Source organism: Mustela nivalis (assembly GCF_964662115.1).
Source record: "Mustela nivalis genome assembly, chromosome: 9".
Lineage (NCBI taxonomy): Eukaryota > Metazoa > Chordata > Mammalia > Carnivora > Mustelidae > Mustela > Mustela nivalis.
In genome coordinates, this window is record NC_139028.1 from 52983396 (window position 1) to 53005263 (window position 21868).

Sequence of the window (21868 nt, forward strand, 5' to 3'; positions counted from 1 at the left end):
CAGAAGCCTCCCTGAATGCCTTGGCAGGGAAATAAATCTCCATGTGCTTTTTCACCTGTAACTTCATTTTTACTTAATCCTTCCCTATGAACTGTTTTGAGATTTGTAACATTTCCTAGCTCTTTTCTATCTCTCCTGGGCCATCCAAATACCCTAGGGTCTACTAAGATAATAATTAAAAAAAAAAAAAAAAGCTACAAAGTTGCTTCCCCCAACCACGAACCCTAATGAAAAAAACAAAAACAAAAACAAAAACATAAACTAGCATAACTTATTGACAAATTGAAAAAATGGTTTTTAAAAATTTTCTGAACCCCCCAGGGAGAAATGCATTTTAAAATTTGTGTTTTCTGTAGCATTAAGTTGCTATGTTTGGGTTTGTTTATCAGGAAGTGCTGCAGGAAATGTGACCTGCTGTGACCTCAGGAGAGGAAAGTGTTATGAACTGAAATGTTTGGTTTTGCACTTAAAGCCATTATAAAAGTTGTGGAATGATGAGAGTTGGCCCTCCATGTTGTTGTTTGGATGTCCTGGAAGTCCCTGGTTGTGTTGCAAGTGCTCACAATTTGTAATTACTTAGGCTCATATGACAGACAGAACTGGGAATCAAATTAAGGAGCTGCCTTCTCTTACGATGCTAGAGAATCTCCAGCTTAAGACAAGATCGCCTTTTTTCCTTCCTAAAAAAAGGCACAAACAATGACAGCCCAAAATAGCTATTTAGTCAGAACTGACGACACTTTCTGAATGCTTGTCATTAAGAGAGAAATAGAAAATCCTGATTTGCTTCTTCCTTTAATTTCTCTTGCTTAAATACCTTGCTGCTCCTGAAGCTGCCTCACCTCATCGCCCAGGAGAAATGCCCAGTGCCTCTGACGGTGCCTCAGCACCACTGCGGGCTCCGGAGGGGAGGGGCCTTATGCAAAACATGTTAAAGAAAAATCCTAAAAGTCACTGCAGCTTTTTCTAGTGAGTTATGCTGATCTTCCCTGTTGCTGTAAGCTGATGGGGGAACGTCGTGGCAAAGACATAACCACTCTTTCCTCCCACTATTTTTGCTGCAGTGAGAACTGTTCCTTTCTGCTTGCATTTCGCCAGATAGCTTCAGAATTCTAGCTGAGAATTAGGCTGGAAATAAGAGTTTCGAACCTTAAATTGGACTTTGTCCTTTTGGCTCAGTAAAAATTGAGTTAATTTGCAGCATCGGGTGCCTGACTGGAATGACAACAGACAGTAGGATCTGACGATGTTCTTGAATTAAGTTGTTTTTTTTTCCCCCTTATGGATTCATGGGGGCAGAAGCTTTTATTTTTCTCTCTTGCTCTTATCCTTACAGAGCCAGCTGAACATGTTACATTCAGCAGCAGTAGCTACTGAATCTACCGTTATGTTATCCCCTGGAATCTTCTATCTTCATTTCAATCCCATCCTCTATTATTGATTATAATTTACCAATAAAGCTTAATTTGGGGGGAAAAAAACAGATGCAGTGTTTTGTTAGCAAACCTGGCAACTTTATCCATCCCTGGAAGATGTAACAGATATTACAGGACACGGAAGTAAGAGAAGGTGGTATTTCTCAGGCATGTATCCACAGATCACCCTAGGGGAACCCCGCTTACATTTTAGGGGACTTGAGGAGACAGGGATCCTTTGGTCTTGGTCCTGTTCCACAGGAAAAAGCAGACTGAGATGTGTTTGCAGTGATTTGTAGGATTTGCCAAACAGGGTGCTGCATCAGAATAGCCTGGAATCTAGTGCAGAGCCCATATTAAACCTCCAAAGGGAAAGGGGTTTCCTCTTCATTTAGAGTCTGCCCGGTGCAGTCCCATTGTAAAGTATCTAATAGGATAATACCGGGGCTCTCCAGAAATATAAGTAACTCATTGGTTAAATTTCATTCTTCACCTTTCCCCCCCCTCCTTCCTGAGTGAGCTCATTCCCCCCTCCCGTTTTTTTTTTTTTTTTTTTTAAACCCAGTGATTTAAAATGCTAGAAGGAAAAGCAACTGAAGTCTTAACTTTCAGATGCTGAATTCTCAGCTAATTGAAATTACTGGGCACAATGCTATATATAGCCAATGAAGAGATTTTGAGCTCTCACTCAGTGCCTTCAAGACATGTCGTTTTGTAGTCAGAGAAAACAGAGATCAATGCATTTTCAAACTGACAGAGGGAACGGATGCTCCTTAGTAGCACATGCCCAGGATCGTGTGTGTGGGGCTTGCGCTGTGCTGAGAAGCTGAATACCGGTCCATATGCTCCTTATTTACTGCAATGTTCTTTGCATGTTACTGTGCACTCCGGACTAACGTGAAGGTAAGAGGAGGCGAGCCGGCAACTGGGCACAATATACATGTTAAACCAGCTGCAGAAAATGTCTACCTTGTGTAGCTTCAGGACTTTTCGGATTGCTGGCTGAGCAGGCAGATTATTACAGGTGGTTGCAAGGGCTTTGTTTTATTGTTGCCGAGCAGCCTCGCTGGGGGAGCATGTTGGAACGCTGCTGGGAAGTGACCTTCAGGTTTAACTATTTGTAATTCAGGTTCACGCTCACACTTGGGGGGTGGAGTTGGGGGATGAAAAGATGACAATTATTTAGGTAGGCCAGAACCAAGAAATCAGAGAAGGTTAAAAAAAGCTATTATACAGCATGATTTAAATTAAGATTAAAGTCTTTCTCTGAAAAAGTGCTGTGAGCTGCCTGTGCTCGTGCAGCTTAATTGAGTAAGCGCTGGGGATTAAATTTAGTGGCTATTATGGCATTAGAATATGATCTGTGGGATATCTGACCATCCTGTTCATATAAACAAATTGTTATCATTGGAAGTTGGTGGTACTGATCGTATGGATCCTTGTCTCTGGGTGGGCTGGTTGCTGGGGCTGCGTGGGCGCCCCTGCCCCAGTGTTGTCACCCCGCTGACATTCACTTGCGGTAGCTAATGAGCCTCCAAAGTTGAGCCTAAGTTTCGGAGATTTACCCCTTGTCAGGAAGGACGGCATTATTGTTGGAGAGGTTTTCTGACACTGTTCATTCAGCACTGAGCCAGACAGACAGGCCAGCTGTGGAAGTCCTGTTGCATAATTTAAGTGAATTACATCCTCTGTTAGCTTTGTGAACTTGTATATCTTATTGAAGGAAGCCCAAAAGGAAAGTTGATTGCCTTTCAGGGAAAATAAATAAATAAATAAGGGCAGTTAAGTCTTAATACCTAAAACAAAGAATCTTTAAAAAAAATGTCAATGTAAATTGTTTCCCCCTTTTCACTGGGGCAGTATTTTAATGTGTCTGGGCACGAAAGTTTTGTTTTCTGTGTTTACAAGTTTTATCAAAGAGCTCCCTGTTGCTCACTCTTTTGTAAGCCTTTTTGTTTTCTATTTGAATTTCAAACAGGTAGTATTTGTGTTTTGGTGACCAATTCTTTTACAACTATAGTCTGGCAACATTCTGTGGGTGATTTTGCAGAGTTCTGCAGAATTTACTTTTTACTACTTTTAAGATTAACTTCAGCAATCAATTTTTTCCCATACATATGATGGATATAGTAAAAGAGATGGAAAGAGATATTTAAAAACCTAGAATTTGCTCTAATGTCAGCTTGGATTTCTCCATCATCAACTCCTATTCCTATTATGGGGTATGGCATGCACTGTTTTGTAAGCTCAATGAATTGTAAATGTTTTCCCTCCTCATCTTTTTCTCATCTTTTTTGAAGGAGAAAAGTGGTTCCCCACCCCCGGAGAAATCTTCATACATATTTTAGATTAAGAGATAACATTTGATTTGATAGTCCATTGCCATATTCCAGAAGTGCAGGAAAACCTGAGTCCAAAGTTCCTTTAATATGGGTTTTGGGAAATCCATCTTTTTTTTTTTTTTTTTTTTTTTTAAACTCTTGACTACTATCAGTGTGGTCTTTACGGGTTGTGCTGTAATTTTTTTCTCACTTAAACTCATAAGCAAAGGAATGAAAGAGTTTTACAAATAGTATCTTAATTCAGATGACTTTCAGATAATAAATTCTTAGTACTTTGGCTAGTCTGTACTGAGATACAAAAGCTTCAGTAGAAGCTCAGAACATGCATGTTGCCACATACAACACATAAAACCTTGCTTTGAGTTGTTGAACGTAAACTTTACATATGCTTAAGTCCTTCCAATAATTAGTTCGTGCACCTTCTTTCATCATTTTCTTTTAGGGTTATCTTTTCCTTCTGACATAACAAGGTTTTGCGAATGAGTTTACATTTCACTTGTGGTCTGATATTCCATCAAGTTGGTACAATGAAGTCTTATCTGATAATTTTATCTTTAATTTTTGTTTTATTTCATATTACCTTTTAAAGTATTTGATTTTATTTCTATTGTGCCTTGAATTACTTACTTGCTTGGTTCTGGTAAAGTCCCTTTCATAGTGTATAGCTTCTTATATTTCCATGATATAACATGATTGGTGTTACAGTGACCCAAAACTTTAAGGTGGTTAAGATTTAATAAATATAAACACCTCTTATTTATTTTTTTTCTGCACAAAATTAGTCTTAAATGTCACAATCTTTTGTTTTACTATGATTGTTTTGCTAACTGGACATTTATAATATAGTATAGTCAAAAGAATTTTTTGAAAGTGGAACATTATATTTCATATGTGTTTTTATGTAACACGGTCATTAATCCTGTGCTGTGGGTATACACTGTGTATGTATGTCTCTATTTCTAGTATGTATGGACTGTGTATGTATCTATAGTACACCCACTATACACACACATACAATTAAGAATTCTCAGAATGTGACTCATGGGTCACCATTCATTCATTCATCTATCAAAAAATTTTGAAAGACAACTGTGATTTATGCACTGGGCTAGAGTCTGGGAAACTAAGATTGATAGAAAACAGTCCTTGCTTTCAAGAAGTTTCCAATCTTGGAAAGGCCACAGACATACAAACAAGCAAGTAGTTTGAAATATTACAGGACTAGTAATGGAAGTCTATGTGGGACATTGTAGGAACAAAACAAAACAGAACACTGACCAATTTTACATGGGCTGATCAAGAAAGGTTTCACTATGAAGTCACCTTTGAGTTGAATCTTGAAAGAGCTAATGGAGTTTTGCCAAGCAGCCTAGAGCGAGGAAGTCACGCCAGGTAGAAGGAATGGCAAAAACATAGTACTGAGAAGTAAAATACTTTGGAGAGCTGCAAATAGTTTGCAGTGGATGGGGCATGGGGTCTTGCAAGGCTGAACAGTGAATTAATAGGGCAAAACAAATAAATGGGAGCTAAAGCCAGTGCTGTGAGAGTGGACTGAGTGATCATCACAGTCTAATTCCTTAGAAGTTGTGTTCTTTTGCCACCCATGTCTGGAAGGAGAGCTTTCTAATGAAGGAAAAGAAATGAAAACTTCTAAACAAAGGGTATGATTTACATTCTGTGGATTTGTTGTTGTTGTTGTTGTTAGCTTTAAGTTTGAGTTCAATAAACATTCATATCCTATGTGCTTAACTTTATCTTTTAAATTTTTAAAGAATATGATTGGAACAACTTAATCTGAGACAGCTCAAGGAAAAAGGAGCAATGGGATCATTATAAAGATGTATAATAGCTCATCATCTCAAATTGTTTATGTTGTACAAAATGTACCTCTTTGATAAGAAAATATATAAGAAATTTGTTGTACCAGATGTACATATCATCTTGTCCTTAAAAATGGCTCTATTTTTGAAAGTAATGATATTGATAATAACTTACCTCCAGGTGATACCTTGTGCCTTTCTAAGTAGCTTTATGTTCCTCATCTCATTATTTCCCCTTTTTATCCTGCTGCTGTAAACATACATATATACTCACAAACCCACAGTCTCCGAAATATGAATATGAATGGCAAATATTAGATCCATTTCACAGATAGAAAGTTAAGATAGAGAAAGGAAATGGCCAGTACCTCTTTTCCACAGGGTATCAGAAGCAGGCCTAATGTAGGGCTTAGACCCCTTGACCCAGTTTACTGCTTTCCTTCTCATTCTACTATATCCTGCCACCTACCTCATAGATTCAAGAATTCTCTTCTATTTTTGAAATTCCTTAATAGTAAATATAAGAACTTTTCAGAAAAAGAGTGTATCAAAATGATTTTAAAGGATTTGGGATTCCAAAAGAACTATGTCTGGGTCAATCTTTCCCACTGATTGCATAGAAACATTTTTTGTACAAAAAATTTTTGATCTACCTGAAGTTCAATAATAATAATATAATAATAAGAAGAATTATATAAGCCAAGGGTTGTAAGTACTGTAAAAGAGTCTCAGAATATAATAAATACTCAATAAATTTAATTCATAACTGATAAAGTTGAGGCCACTGGATAGGGGTAAGACTTCAAACTTTCTTTAAGTAAAAATATGTCAAGAAATTCCAGGAATTGAGCCCAATTAAAAGAAATTTGTAATTAATGAGAACCATTCAGATATAATATCCTTCTCTCACCACTATCACTATGGTGATAGTGACTACTATACATGCACATATGAGCTTGTAAACTCCACAGAAACAACGATTTCAGTTTGTTTTGTTCAGGTCTCTGTATTATCAGCATCAGGAACAATGCCAAGTACATAGTACATGCTGAATAAATATTTGTTCGACGATTGCATTAACTGAATACCAGATTTCTCTTTATTCCTCAGCTTTTCCCCAGATTAATTTATCTTAATGCTTTTTAAGGTTTTTTTTTTTTTTTTCTTTTGAGAGAAAGGAAAAAAAGAAAACCGTAGACTTTAAAGTCATATAGGCTTTTGGCATTAAATACTGGATTTGGCAATCACAAACACTTGCTTTCAGTCACTCTCACAGATCTGCACAGCCAGGTCATATAGCTAAGTTGGAGGGAATCAATAATTCAAACTAAAACAATTTATTGGATGCCTAACCACTCTACAATTCAGACATTCATCATGCTTATTTCTACTAGGTTTACTCAATGAAGTCATTCTTTTCTAAACACTGCACCCTTTTCTGCCCTGAGCATTTGCTAAAATTGTTTCCCGCAATGGGAATCACTTCTATATAGGGTCATGCTTGTCTAAATTCTGTTCTTCCTTTAAGAAGTAGAACAGGGTATCTATCTTACAAGAGGCTGGTACAGCCACATAACTCCCTTACTTTATCTCTTCTTAGATTTAAGAATCAAAATGAGTTCAATTTTTACATCATTCATGGCAATAAATCTTATATTGCCTTATGCCATCACTTTGCCATTAATATCTTACATTGCTAGGTAATTTTTATTATGTTTGGGTATTGCCCTCACTGCAATTAGATTTTAAGCATTTTGAGGACAGGAGCTATATACTATTTTGTTCATTTTTTCCCCTTGCATTTTTTATATAGGAATTAAAAAAAAATGATGGATAGACAGATTGAAGGGGGAACTTGCAGAAACTCTACCTCCTTATGCTACTGATGCCTACTCTCAGCTAGATTTCATGATACATCCCACATATTGATGCTTTTAATAAACACATTATTTTGTTGTAGGCAGGGCCTGGAGTCATGAATCAGAATGTGTGGACAGTTTGTGTAACACCTATGGCTCATCCAAGTCAGGAGTGGTCCCTCTGAGGGTTTCAGTGGAATAATTATCTCTTTTAGGAGGCCAATAATATATTAGTCCCTCACTGGGCCTTTGTATTATGGCCTCCAAATGGTGTGCACCTGCTCAGTATGTTAGGTTTATAATACCTAAAGCCTACTCAATGTATTGGATTTATAATTTCTAATGAGGCTCTTTAAGACAAAACTTTAAAAAATAGTACAAGGAATTAATTGAAAGAATAAACTAGAACCACAAACAATAGCAATGATAGCTACAATTTGTTAAGCTCTTAGTATAAGGCCTGGACTCACCAATAACTTTGCACATATTTTTTCAAAGTGCTTTCCAGTGACCTACGATAAAAGAATCATCTTCATGAAGTTTAGGGAACAAACTTTGCCCGATGTCACACAAATATTAAGTGCCTATGAAGATAGCTTCAGGTCTTTTCTACTATAAACCCTTTAAAAACCTTCCTAAATAGGCAGTGTAGTGTACAATTATAACCACTGTATCACAGACACTTCAAATCTTTTTTAATAAGGTAAAGAATTAGCTAAATAGTAAAATTATGTATGTTTTGTGTAGTATGACCTTACCATTTCTTTTTCTTTGCTTCCTTCTAGTAAATGGTGGTAAGAGTCAGGATATGAGGCTTTGTTCTGATTCTACATTCATTCAGTCAGCAAATATTTAATGAACATCAATTATGTGTCAGGCACTGATCTAGTTGCTAAAAATACAGGGTGGAATAAAACAAACAATAATCAGACAATAATCCTTATCCTTATGGAATTTAAATACTAATAAGGTGAATGGGCAGTAAAAAGGTGAAGTAAAATCCATAGTGTAGGGGCACTTGGTTGGCTCAGTCAGTTAAGTGTGCAACTCCTGTTTTTGGCTCAGTTCATGATCTTATGGGTCATGTGATGGGTCACATGATCTCAAGTGTTGCTCCACGCTCAGCGTGGAGTCTGCTTAAATTTCTCTCTCCCTCTCCCTTTGCCCCTCCCCTGACTTGTGCACACACACTCTGTCTCTCTCTAAATATAACTAAATAAAAATCTTACAAAAAAACTAAAGTGCATAGTCTATAATGGCAAATGTTAACGAGAAAAAAAGAATAAAACATGGAAAAACCATCAGAAATGTGAATGTGGAAAGGTGTTGAGATTACAGTTTTATACAGAGTGTTTAGTGAGAGTCTCTTGAGGATGATGACTTTTGAGTAAAGACCTCAAGGACGTGAAGGGATTAGCCATGTAGGAGATGGTATCAGAAAGTGCAAAGGCCCTGAGGTGGGAGCCAGTCCAGCATTTGAAGGAATGTCTAAGTAGCCAGTGTGGCTTGCAAGAGAAAGAGCAAGAGTAAGCAACTCATGTAGGGCTTTTGTAGGTTAGGCCTCTTCTCTTGGTGAGATGGGAAGCCAGAGAGGCTTCAGGAGAGGAGGACTTTGATTTGGCCAATTTCTTCACAAGGTCATTCTGGGTGCTGTGTTGAAAAGAGACTAAGAGGACAAGGGCCAGAGCAGAGAAACTAGCTAGAAGTTCCTGCAGTAATCCAGGTGAGAAATGTTACCAGTTTGGATCAGGTTATACCAGTTGAGACTAGAGACAAGTTATCTAGTTCTGTATGCAATTTTACTTTTGGATATTTATCTTTGTTTTTCCTGCCCTATTACTGAGATCTTCTCAGCTCTGCGGTCCTGGTTCTCAGCTCTTCTATACTTAACAGGTATTAATTAGAGAAGAATGCTTTCCTATATGGTTGCCATTGCAGTTTTACTGCTTTTTAATCCTCTAAACATTTTGAATGGTAGTCACTCATAATTTATGTCATACATGTGCATTCAAGACTTCATTTTATTTTTGGCTTCAGATCTTTTGATCATCAGGGGACTATATTAATTCTGAAATGAGTCTACTCAAAGCTACTTGAGGGCAGGAAGCATGTCTCGTATGCATTTATATCCCATTGCTTTGCATGTGGCAAATGATCAATAAATGTTTTGCTAAATGAATAATTGAATGAAATCATTTAAAAAGTTGGACATATGGGACGCCTGGGTGGCTCAGTTGGTTAAGCAGCTGCCTTCGGCTCAGGTCATGACCCCAGTGTCCTGGGATCGAGTCCCACATCTGGCTCCTTGCTCGGCAGGGAGCCTGCTTCTCCCTCTGCCTCTGCCTGCCTCTCTGTCTGCCTGTGCTTGCTCTCTCCCCTTCTCTCTCTCTGATAAATAAATAAAAATCTTAAAAAAAAAATAAAAATAAATAAAAAGTTGGACATATTTTACAGAGTGTGCCTTTGGATTAGACATGGTACCACCAAATGAGAATACATACACAATAGGGAGAATTGATTTTGCTTTCAACAAATTTCCTATCTAATGACAAAATTATCGCCCTTTTTATGACATTATTTCTACAACATCAGAATCTCTAGGGAAGAAGCCTGGGAATCTGGAAATTATGCTAGATAATTCTTATCATAAGACAAGTTTGGAAAACACTGCCTTATGGCTTCTGTTTGGAATTACAGCAGTGAATCAACAAGTTTGTTGAGAAATTATGTGCTAATATTTGCATAAGTAACATATATATTCCAAGTTTTTCCAATTTTTTGGACTGCAACCCATAGTAGAAATATAAATTAAAAATTGCAACTAAAAAGTATATAAGTTTCACAAAGTAATACTTAACTTTCCCCAAAGCTATGCATTCTGGCATTTTCTATTTTGTTTTATTTTTTTTTTTTTAAGATTTTATTTATTTATTTGACAGACAGAGAATACAAGTAGGCAGAGAAACACGCAGAGAGAGAGGAAGGGAAGCAGGCTCCCTGCTGAACAGAGAGCCAAATGTGGGGCTCGACCCCGGAACCCTGGGATCACGACCTGAGCAGAGGCTTTAACCCACTGAGCCACCCAGACGCCCCTGATTCAGTAGGCATATTTGCCACGTATTGCTGTGTAACAAAACTTAGTTCCTTATAACAAACCTTTTTCCCCTTCCTCTTCCCTTTTTATTTTTTACCTTTTAAAATTTTGTTTCATTTTTATAATTTTGATCAGGATTTTCTAGATATATTTTAATCAGAAAAAATAGTTGAGGAATAATAGAGTTCGTACTGACCCATTTAAAACCTGTATCTTTATTTACCCTTAATGAGTTTGAATGGATACCGAATGGGTTATAACTCACAATTTGAAAAACACTATAACATGTTCCCTACTTTAAGGAACATACAATTTCAATTAGCAGTATGCATCTGGGAGATGATGAATTACAATAGTCGCAAACACCAAGAGGGAAATGTGTGAAAGCCGTACACTGAACACAGGCTAGGTGTCCATATAGCCTGGTCCATTTACTGATTAGTGTACTCATTTGAGAATTCATAGTTCAGTACTACTTCCCTGGTCCTGGCCCTGTCCTTTGAGACTTAGCCTGTCCACTAACATACTTCAGTATGCCTAATAGCAATAGCTAATGTTTATGGAGTAGTAGTGATATGATGGCAGGCACTGTTCAAAGTACTTCACTCATTTAATTTTCACAATAATTCAAAGAGAAGGTTTTTCTTATTAAATGCATTTTACAGGTGAAGGGGCTGAGTTACAGAGGTTTAGTTGTCCAGGGCCTCACAGCAAATAACTGGTATGAGGATAAATGGCAGAAACAGGAACCAATGCTCAGGATAAGACAGTACCTGGAAGAAAACCTCTCTTACTCTTTTTTTTGTTTTTTTTCTTTTTACAGATTTTTAAATTTATTTATTTGACAGACAGAGTTCACAAGTAGGCAGAGAGGCAGGCAGAAAGAGAGGGGGAAGCAGGCTCCTTGCTGAACAGAAAACCCGATGCGGGGCTCGACCCCAGGACCCCGAGATCATGACCTGAGCAGAAGGCAGAGGCCCAACCCACTGAGTCACCCAGGCATCCCAGACCTCTCTTACTCTTGATCCTTGCCCTGGTGCTTAGTACCTTGGCTTCTGATTCTCTTCATCAAAGGGCGGCTTTGCATATCTTTAATTTCGATGACTCTGTTGGGCTGTTCTCTGGCTTGTTGATTTAGCATCTGATCAGATCTCAGTTCCCCCTGATTTGGGTATGTCATAGTTTCTTCCATTACCTACTGCCCAGAAGAATTCCCATGAGCCTGGTGAACTGTACTCTAGGGGTGACTCTAGGGGTGCTTGCTCTAAAGAGACAGTCATAACCAATTGACCCTTTGCAAGAAGACAATTTGCTCAACTCTGCTCTTGTTATTAGTGCAGTAAATAAGGTAATAAAACTCTCCAGGATGAATTGGTATTGCTAGGAGAACCTAGCTCTTGAGAATTGAAAAGGGAAAGATGAACAATAAAACAAAGAGATATTTGGCCCTGGGAAGGTCTGGCCCTAAATATTTATGAAATGTAAACTAGATTTTTTTCTTTTTGTGTAGGCTCATAAAGGACTTTGACACTTTCAACTGAAAGAAGATGAGGGAATGTCTTTAAGATGAAAGATGAATAGGAGACAAATTTTGAGTCATGTTTTATTTATTTATTATTTATTTTTAATGGGTGTACTGAGATTTACATATTCTTTAAAAAGGTATACATAGATTTATTTACTTGGTTTTTAAGGCTGTACCTAGATTTGGAGAGGAAAATGAGACCACAGGGTATGTAGTGAAACTGGAATGGAGAGATTTGGTAGGTTTCTGGAGCGGATCCCTGAGTCTTGCTGGAGAAACTAAAGGAGCCCTTGGCACTTATGTTGGATGTTTAGTCAAGTAATTTATAATCTGTACTCTTTAAACTCATGGGAAAAGTAAACATAGAAATCAGTTTTGAATGGGTCAGTATGAACTATATCTCAACTGTTTTCATGATAATGAAAACAATAGATGCTCATTATAACAAATGTGTAAAGTCCAAAGGAGAAAAAATTTATACTTGCTCATAGCCTTGTCACTCATATATAAAATCTCTGTATTCTTTTCATTCTAAAAATATATGTGTGTGTGTATAGATGAATGTATATGTGTTTTGTGTATAACACATGTAGGATCAAGATACATTATTTTTACCCCGTGTTTTCATTTAATACCATGTCATAAGGACATTCTCACATCATTAATAATTCTTCATAAGCATCTTTTTTAATGGCTGCTTACCAGGGAAACTTTTTTGAAAAGTAAATAAATAAAGGTAGGTGGGAACAGAAAGCATTGTTTTTCTCAGACCATTACTTTTCAGCAGAGGATAGAAAGCTTTCAAGTATAACCTTGGAATAGCTTTGAAATGAGATTCAGTTTGGAAAAAAAATATACGGTGAGTCTGAGTTTCAAAAGCGTCATTGCCGTTCTACTTCAAACAGGGAAACTATGATACTTAATGCAAGTATGTTCCTTTAGCTAGTCCCCTAACACAGTCTCTACACTCACCCCACCAAATAATTGTTTTGAGCTGTGTGTGTGTGTGGGGGGGGTCTGTCTGTCTGTCTTATTATTTTAAATAGAAGCCAACCAGACAACTTCCTTATTATCACTATTCTCCTAGGCATTTAGAGCAGAAACATGAAATCAGTTTTAACACTCCAGCCCCTATAGAAATCTAATCAGCACTAATCCTGTAGAGTCTACCTCTGAGTGATTTCTCCTACCTCTTGTCTTTCTATCTCTTTCTTCCTCAGTGAAGATTCTCATTACCTCTCAATGTAGGCACTGACTCTCTCTGTTTCCCCTTCAAATTTATCCTTCCCATGGTGTCACCAAACTTATTTTTCTAAAACACAGATAAGAAGTGTTTCTCAATGCCATAAAAATTCTCACTTTATGCTATGGCCTTCACCACCTTTCTATCATTACCTCTGCTAGACTCTACTTACATGCAACATATACAGCCAGAATCCAGTCCAACAATGTATCTATCCATTGCTCATGCCACAGCAGAGATGTAGGAAAAAATGGATGTTTTGTAGAAGACCTAGGTTTGAAATTAATCATCTCCACTTGCAAAATAGTCTATAATACTTCTGGGTGAGTAAATCAGTTTTTCTGATGTTTAATTTCTGGATGTTCTAATTGAAGTTGATAATGTTATCATCAACTTAGTAGCATGAACATGACTTTGGACAGATAAATCCTAAGTGGTATGCAGGATCCATTCAGAATATGTTGAATATTTCAAGAAAGCTAGTGAAGAGTCAATGGAAGCAGTGAAGAGCATTAGCCTTAAACTCGGTAGTTTTATGCACATGTGTAGCTAACAATTCCCTTACAGTATATTTTGAATCCAGGGAACATGGCCTAAGAAAAAATTCCTTTATTCAATCTTGGAATTCATGAGATAGTGACTGTAAACAATATTTAGTCTATCATTGAGAAGGTGAGAAAAATCACCTTCAGTATTTGCAGATATCTGTCTCCCAGCCAAGATCTCTACATGAGCTACAACCTCAGTCGGGTAAGTAAAATACCCTCAAAATTTCTTGGTAAACCAATCACGAAATTGGCATAATTATTTTCTTAGTGGGCAAATATCTCTAATCCTGAAAAGATTTTGATCAATTATAGAATAATGAAGGAAATTAAACTTTTTAATTAATATTTTTGTTATGTAATAATACACATATTTAGTAGTGCATGTGTTTGTATTTTTAAAGAGAATTTGTTAGATTAAAATATTTAACTAATTCACTTTTAGAATGTCAAAGAATTAATTTTAACTTGAGATTTAAGATGAGAAATAGAATCTTACCATTTGCACTGTAGTAGAAAATAGAAGAGAGCTTAAAACTCCTCATGTTTTGGTATAATTTTCAGATGTAAAATAATTATTTAAATACTTGGGAAGGTTTGTTACTCTGATAAAGTACAATTAGGGAAAGCTTTAAAAGGAAATTTAATATATTAAATTATAAATGCAGGTTAAAATATACAAGGGGAATTTAATTAAGTCATAAGAACTTCCTTAACTGTGATTGTAGAAATCTTGCTAGATTTATAAATAGAACAATAAATTATATATTGAACTTAAGAAGTTAAGTAAAAATCTAGACTTTATAATTTATAATTTAAAAATTAAATATTAATTTTGCAAACCAAGAGAGCTCCAAATAATCTTTTTCCAAAAACAAAAGATTACCTAAAACACACACATTGGACATTGTAGGACTGTTACAAGGCATGAACAGAATAATGTATATGGAAAACTGTAAATTCTGAAACACTGTAAAAACATTTGTCATCATTTTTCCTTTTAATTGGTTTTGATCAGTCTCTTACTTTAGATTTGAAAAGTATTTACCTTTTCTCTCCCTTACATAGTAGTTATCCAGTCAATCAAGTCCCTTCTAGTATAGTATCTTCTCCTAGGTAGACCTTCACTGTTTCCTGTTCTCCAGTATTTTGTATTACTTTGTATTGTCAGTATAATACTTGTTAGACTTTGTATTACTAGTGTAGCACTTTGTCTTACCATTGTAACATATGTATACACCTAATATTAGAGATGTTTAGTCTTTACTCATGTTTCTCTTCTAGAACGGATTCCTGAATCTTCAGGTTACATTTTTTTTTAAGCAAACATTAATTGAATCTCCCTTATGTACTAAACACTATATTCTTACAGGCGATAGAGCCATTATTAAGAAAGAATATCTATGTCTGTGTTTAGTAGATACTGAGTTATTGGATTTAAATTGAAATAAAAAACATTCTGTCCAAAGGAAATTCTATAATAAAATTTTTAGAAAAGCAATTGATTAGTTCAAAAAATTCAGTTAATGTAATTAGCGAATAAGAAAAATTCAAAATACATTAAAGAAAAATCGAGACTTCATCAGCATAGTGAAAAGCACTCACTTTCCCTTTTAGGTCTAAAATACAGTTTTAGTTCAGATAAACAAATTAAAGGACAGGTTTGCCAAATCATGGGAGCAGTAGAGGCTGGGGGTGGGTGGAGATCAGTGATACAGAACTGTTTCTCTGTAATGAGAATTACTCAGTCAAGGCTGTCTGCCCATTCCTATTATGTAGACTCTGCTGCCCACCTCCCATTCCTTCCCTGCCTTCCGGTTCACCACAATCAGCAAGGCTGTTCTCCCTTTTCTTTCGTCCAGCAGTCAATAACATTGATTTTTGCAGCACTAGGTGATTCTCACCTCTTCCCTCATTATCCCCTCCTTCAGGGCTAAACAAAGCCAAGTTCCCCCGTGTGCACCACAGTCTGGAGAGCTTGTAAGACAGAAATGGCTAGAGGCAGAATGTAGGGCTTTGGCTGGGTGGGAGGGACAGTTAGTGCCACAAAATCCCTCAGGAGCATCCTGGGCAGAATATTTTTGACACAATCTTCAGTTAAGGGATAATATATCCTCCAGAGAAAAAGAGCATATAAAATGTCTATCTTCTTCACTGCAGTTCCATTGAGTAGGCTGAGGGGAAAAAGCCCTAGGGTCCTATTTCCATGTGTAATTCTTACTGAGCCTTATTTAAATAGACAGATACTACTCCTGGGGAAGAGGGCAACTATTGGGGATGAGTCAAAAGAGCACTAATACTTAACAGGGCCATCGATGGTCATTGTGTTGCAAAAGAAAAGGAAGAATTTACTCAATGAGTGCTTACTATGTGCTGGGAATTTCATAATCTGCATTTATTTTAATCCTTATAACAACCCCATCACCGCCCCCATTTAATAGACATTAGAACTAAAACCTAGAGGGGCACATTCATATGCCCAAAGTCACCTTGCAAGCAGATGATAGACACAGTCTTTCTCAAATGCACCATACTGCCTTCCAGAACCGCTGAGTTTTCGTGAGAGTTCATGCGAAATCTTTAATAATTAGAAGGAGTGGAAATATGACCCCCTCTGTTTAGAGGTGAAGGGGAAAGTGTTAAAACCAGTTTTGATTCAGTAGACTTATGAGGGAATGATAGAGTATTTTGTTGGATAGCAAAGAGGAAAAGCAACTGAGATAGGAAACTTCAAGTATTGTTTAGGGAAAGACTTAGCCCAAGCTTGTGAAGAGGTGCCTAAAAACAGGGTTTCCTAAAGATCAGAGGAGGAATTTCAGATTTCTAGACTACCTGGGCTGCAATAACTCTATAATTTTATGTGCCCAATCAGGGGTAGCTCAAGTAACACCACCTCTTAAATATTATAGCCTTAAGTTTGAATTTTTTCTCTACCTATGTCTATTTTATAGGCATAGATTTTATTGTATGACTTATATGTAGTAATATTTACAAGCCTTTCAAAATGTCTTATCTGCCAGGGAGACTGAGTCAATGATATACTTCTTCCTTCTTTAGTGATGTCTCCCTCTCACCCCTCTTGCCCCATAATGGGAAAGATAATTACCCAGTCTTCCTTTCTGCTAGGGTGTAAGTAAGGGTGATGTTACTACTCCCAGGGAAAACTCCCTAGAGATCAAAGCCTTAACAATTGACATTATTCAACTATAACAATTAATTTCAAGCCTAAACCCTCAAGTGGTAGAGGAATACATATATCCCTTGAGGGGTCTAAGCAGTTTCTTGAAGATACATTCTAGAACTGTTTTGTCTGGTAGAGTGGCTGGCTAGTCACATGTGACTATTAAACATTTGAAATGTGGCAAGTCTGAATTGAGATGCATTATAAGTGTAAAATCAATATTCAATTTTGAAGACTCAGTGTGGGAAAAAAGTAAAATATCTCAATATTTTTTCTTGATTACATGCTTAAATTATAATATTTTGGTTCTGTCAGGTTAAAATATAGTGTCAAAATTAATTTTATCTGTTTCTTTTTACATTATTCAATATGGTTACTAGAAAATTTAAAAATAGATATGTGACTGATATTTTGGTTCTCATTATATTCTTCTTGGACAATGGTGATCTACAGGCTAAAGGGTAACTCATTCTTCCCATGGATAATCTGGTTCTTGACCAAGATATTTTGAAGGTTTTTTTTTTTTTTAATAATCAGTGTGGTTAGCAGTCTTTCTCCCTCTCCAACTTTGAGAAGGAAAGATAGGACTTCTAACCTGGTGGTTCTGAGAGCTTAACACAACAATTGAATGTTAGACTTTGAAGGGAACTTAGAGATTCCAAGTTTTAACTCTCAGCTGAGGTTCAGAGAGGTTAATGACTCAGACCTATAGCTAATGCCCTGTGCTTTTCCCATTCAAATGCACTGCATCTCAAATGCATGACCATTATTCCTGGTGAACTTAAATGTTTATACCATCTTGGGAAAACACAAACCCTGTCATTTGGGTGTGGGCATGCTTTCTTGGAATAAAGCTTTCTTTTCTGCCCTGTTGCAGTGTGGTTCCAGTGGAGAACTCCTATCTGGACTGCAAAATTATATACTAGTTTAACCTTCTCAGTGGATCCTTCTGGCCCTAAGCAAAATTAAACACTTTCCATCTTCCTTGAAATACACTGCCCTACTTTAGCTCCAAACTCATTGCGTGGTATTGACTTAAGGCAAAGTACTTATATCATGGACCCAGCATTGGGTGTATGGTAGGCCTGCAGTAAATATTTATTGAATTGAACTGTTTTTTGAACACTTTCACTGACTGTTCTTTACATCTGAATTCTTGTTATTATGTAGGTCACATTCTATAAAAATTGGGGAGAAAAAAGCCTAACCTCTCTTCCTCTCTTTCTCTCTCCCCCATATGTATATATGTGTGTGTACGTGTGTGTGTGTGAATGTGTGTGTTGGTGTGTGTGTATTTTTAAATCACCCATACTTGCAAAATGCTATCATGTGTTGGAAATGCCATTCCTTAACGCTTCTCTAAAACTCCCAGTTAGTCATATGTTGAATTTCCTCATCAAAGAGATCTTCTCTGTATAAATGAAGTTGGGCCTGTCAGTCAGGGGCGGATTGAGTAGGCCTGAAGAAGCCATGATTCAGACAATCTCATTTCCATGGTGTATGCCTTAAATGCCACATCTTCAGTCAGCAGTTAGTCTCCTATGAAAACAAAACCGAGCTTTGCATTCCCTTTGGGTTTTAAAAATGCACATTGAGGTTTGTGCTGAGAAGTGCCAATGTGTAGTCATACTAGCGATGCACTCTTTCTGGTCCTTCGGCTTTCTCCAGGTGAGATTTAGCAATGGCTTTATTTCCCCAGAAAATGGATTATAATTTTCCATAAATCCTGTCTACTGATACCTTTATTTCAACATTAAAAAATATATAGTCGTTCAAAGAAAGAGGAAATGAAGTTTTTTGTTTCACTTTATTTAGCTTGCCGTGTCCTTGGTTCAGTTCCTTTCTCTCTTTCTATGTAGGTATGTCAGGATGACAGACAGTCTGAATCTATAGAAATCCTGGTTCTAGCCCCTGGACCTGACTCTTCCTATTTTGTTCTCACTGCCAACACTCATATTTTTTAGGCTGCGGAAGTAAAAGGCCTGTACTCGTGACAGTCCATCATATTCATGACCACTGATACAAGAGATTTTAAACTCATATAATAGACTCCTTTATTCAACTTTCATTCATTTGACACCAACTGTGTTTTAGCCACAAAGAGAGGTACATTCATATATATACATATAAATATATGTATATATATGTACACACATATGTGTATACACAGAGGCAAACTATACATTTATATATAGTTTGTTTCTTTGTTTAAATCTCTGTTTCAGAGTTGAGGTAAGTAAAACTAAGAGACATTAAGTGATCTACCTAAAATCATTGCTTACAAGTATTAGATCAAGCACTTAAACTAGTCTTTATGGTATTAAAAAACTTGTGCTCCTTCTATAACATCCCACTACTGCTCCAGAGTATACAAGAGATTATGGGTCACAGTAGGTAAGAGTGGGGGAAATCTGAGAAAGGAGGTCAAACTACCTAGGTTTGAATCCAGATTCTACTACTTCATAGTCCTTCTATCTTGGCCACATGATTTACCATCACTGAGCTTCCACTTTCCTCAGCTCTAAAGTGTGGATAATTATATTATGCACTTTATGTGGTTGTAGTTAGAATCATATAAATTAATCCATATCCAGTTAGGACTATATAAATTAATCTAAAAATAATCCATTAATTATATAATCCATATTAATCCATTAATCCATATAGTGGTTTTAGCAGAGATATTTAGTAAGAGCTCAGTAAATACACATATATTTATTTATTTATTTATTTACTTGCTTATTTAATTTATTATTTTTAAAGGCTTTATTTATTTGAGAGAGAGCAAGCACAAGGTGAAAGAGGGAGAGGCAGATCCCCTGCTGAGCAGGAAGCCTGAAGTGGGGCTCGATCCCAGGACCCTGAAGTCATGACCTGAGCCAAAGTCAGATGTTTAACCAAGTGAGCCACACAGGCACCCGTTATGTAATATTATTAAAAGCAATAATATTTGGCTATGCCTCCTTATAATAATTACTAACATTTTTTAGCACTTATCATTAGGTTACTATATTAGGTCTTTTAACTGTATTAATTTTTCACTACAAACTCAAGGTAGATATTACCCTTTATTGACAGATGAGGGAATGAAGAATTTTAAATGAAAAGTTCCTCATTCCAAGGTAATACATTTGACAGGTGTTAAACTGGAATCAGAATAAAAGTCTAGCTAATTCCAATCTCTCTCTCTCTCTCTCTTTTTTCTTCCAAGTTTTTACTTAAATTCAAGTTAGTTAACCTATACTGTAGTGTTGGTTTCAGGAGCAGAATTTAGTGACTCATCACTTACATATAACACCAGTGCTCATCGTGAGTGCCCTTCTTAATACCCATTACCCATGCGGCCCATCCTCTACTCACCTCTGTCCATCAACCCTCAGTTTGTTCTCTATCATTAAAACCTCTTATGGCTTGTTTCCCTCTCCAATCTCTTTCTATGGGGGCTATTCTGGCTCCTGGAATTTCTCCCCCTTCCACCAAATAGAAGCTATTAGGGTTGGGTTTTCTCATTACTGTTGTAGTTGGATCCTCAGAGGGTAAGAAAGGGCAGGAAAACTGATGTGTAGCCTTCCAGCTGCAACACTGATGAACTAAAATCCTGGTCCCAATACCTCCTGCTCTTATGCACTCTTGCTAGATAAGGCAGTTCTGGTACCTGAGTCCCTCATCAACACAAATCTCTATTTCATCCTCAGCTCAAAAATGGTATTTCTACCAAGGCTTACAACCCTATAGTTCTGGGTGGAAAGACCCTCACTCAACTCCTCGATGACTTGACCTGTCAATGTGTATAATTTTGAGGCTCCAGAAAAAGTCTGATTCTTTTGTGACATTGTTTTGCTCTAGAAAGTTCCACCAGCTACCCACCTCTCTTTTTCAAACATTTTGTTTTGTTTTTTCTTTCCACCTCTACTGTTGCTACTCTAATGAAGGTTCCTTTTCTTTCTTGCTGGGGTTACTGTAATATGTTCTTAACTGGGGCTTCCTGCATCTATTCTTGACCCACTCTAGACTGTTTTTTATAATGCGCTGGAGAGACTTTTCAGATATGGGTTTGATCATGTCACACCCTGCTTAAAATGTTGAAAAGTATTTTGCTCACTCTAAATATATTTTATATCATCTCGTGTGATCTAGCTCCAGCCTGCCCATGTACCTTCACTCTCCGTGACACCCTGTTTTCCCTATGTGAGCTGCACTCTCTTTAGTTCCTACAAGTATTAGATTTCTTTCCAAAGTAGCCTTTATTACATTTTCTCCCCAGAACATACCCCACCATCTCTTCATTTGGTTAAGCCCTACTCAACCTTTAGATCTCATCCCAAATGTCTGTCCTTCATGAAACCCATCCTGCTTCTCTACTCTAAGTCTGGCCCCCAGTATAAACTCTCCTATCATTTGAACCCATTGTTAATAGTACTTACTACACTCTGCTAAAATAAATGCATTTCTTGGGTCAATTGCTGTTTCCCAACTATTCTGCAAATTCCATAATGGTAGAAACCATAGCAGTTTGTTGGTATTACATCCTCAGCCTTAAATACAATGCCCTGCATTAAATATATATTACATAAGTGAATGATTAAATGACCTTTGCACTGTGTCCCAAAGTGGATAAAGCAGACTTACTCAGTATGAGTTGCCTGCCTTTCTAAAGCATTGGCCTTGAATCTGGAAAGGAGCTCTCATTCTCCTCTTTGTGGGTCTCAATTCTAGTGAGTGGGGAACATAACTACTTGTTTCCTCCAGGACTCCACATGCCATCATGTAAACAGATCCATTGATGGTTCAAAGGAGTGATTATTATATAATACATTTCTATTTTCTTCTGGATGCTATTTTAA

The 21868-nt window shown here is 36.9% G+C and overlaps 1 protein-coding gene across 12 annotated transcripts in view; it reads left to right on the forward strand.

The window, feature by feature from the left end:
- Window positions 1–21868, forward strand: part of DLG2 (discs large MAGUK scaffold protein 2) — a gene marked incomplete at its 3' end in the record, with an annotated part of 2041616 nt that overhangs the window by 685176 nt on the left and 1334572 nt on the right. For 2 of the 12 annotated variants that reach the window (XM_082682857.1, XM_082682858.1), the window contains exon 1: window positions 2019–2318. The exons of 8 other annotated variants lie outside the window; for them this stretch is intronic. In XM_082682857.1, coding sequence (XP_082538983.1) covers window positions 2277–2318 — 42 coding nt within the window. In that variant the 5' untranslated portion in view covers window positions 2019–2276. Of the gene's footprint in view, window positions 1–2018; window positions 2319–21868 lie in introns of those variants that run through there. 2 more of the 12 variants (XM_082682859.1, XM_082682861.1) reach the window with 2 other exon arrangements.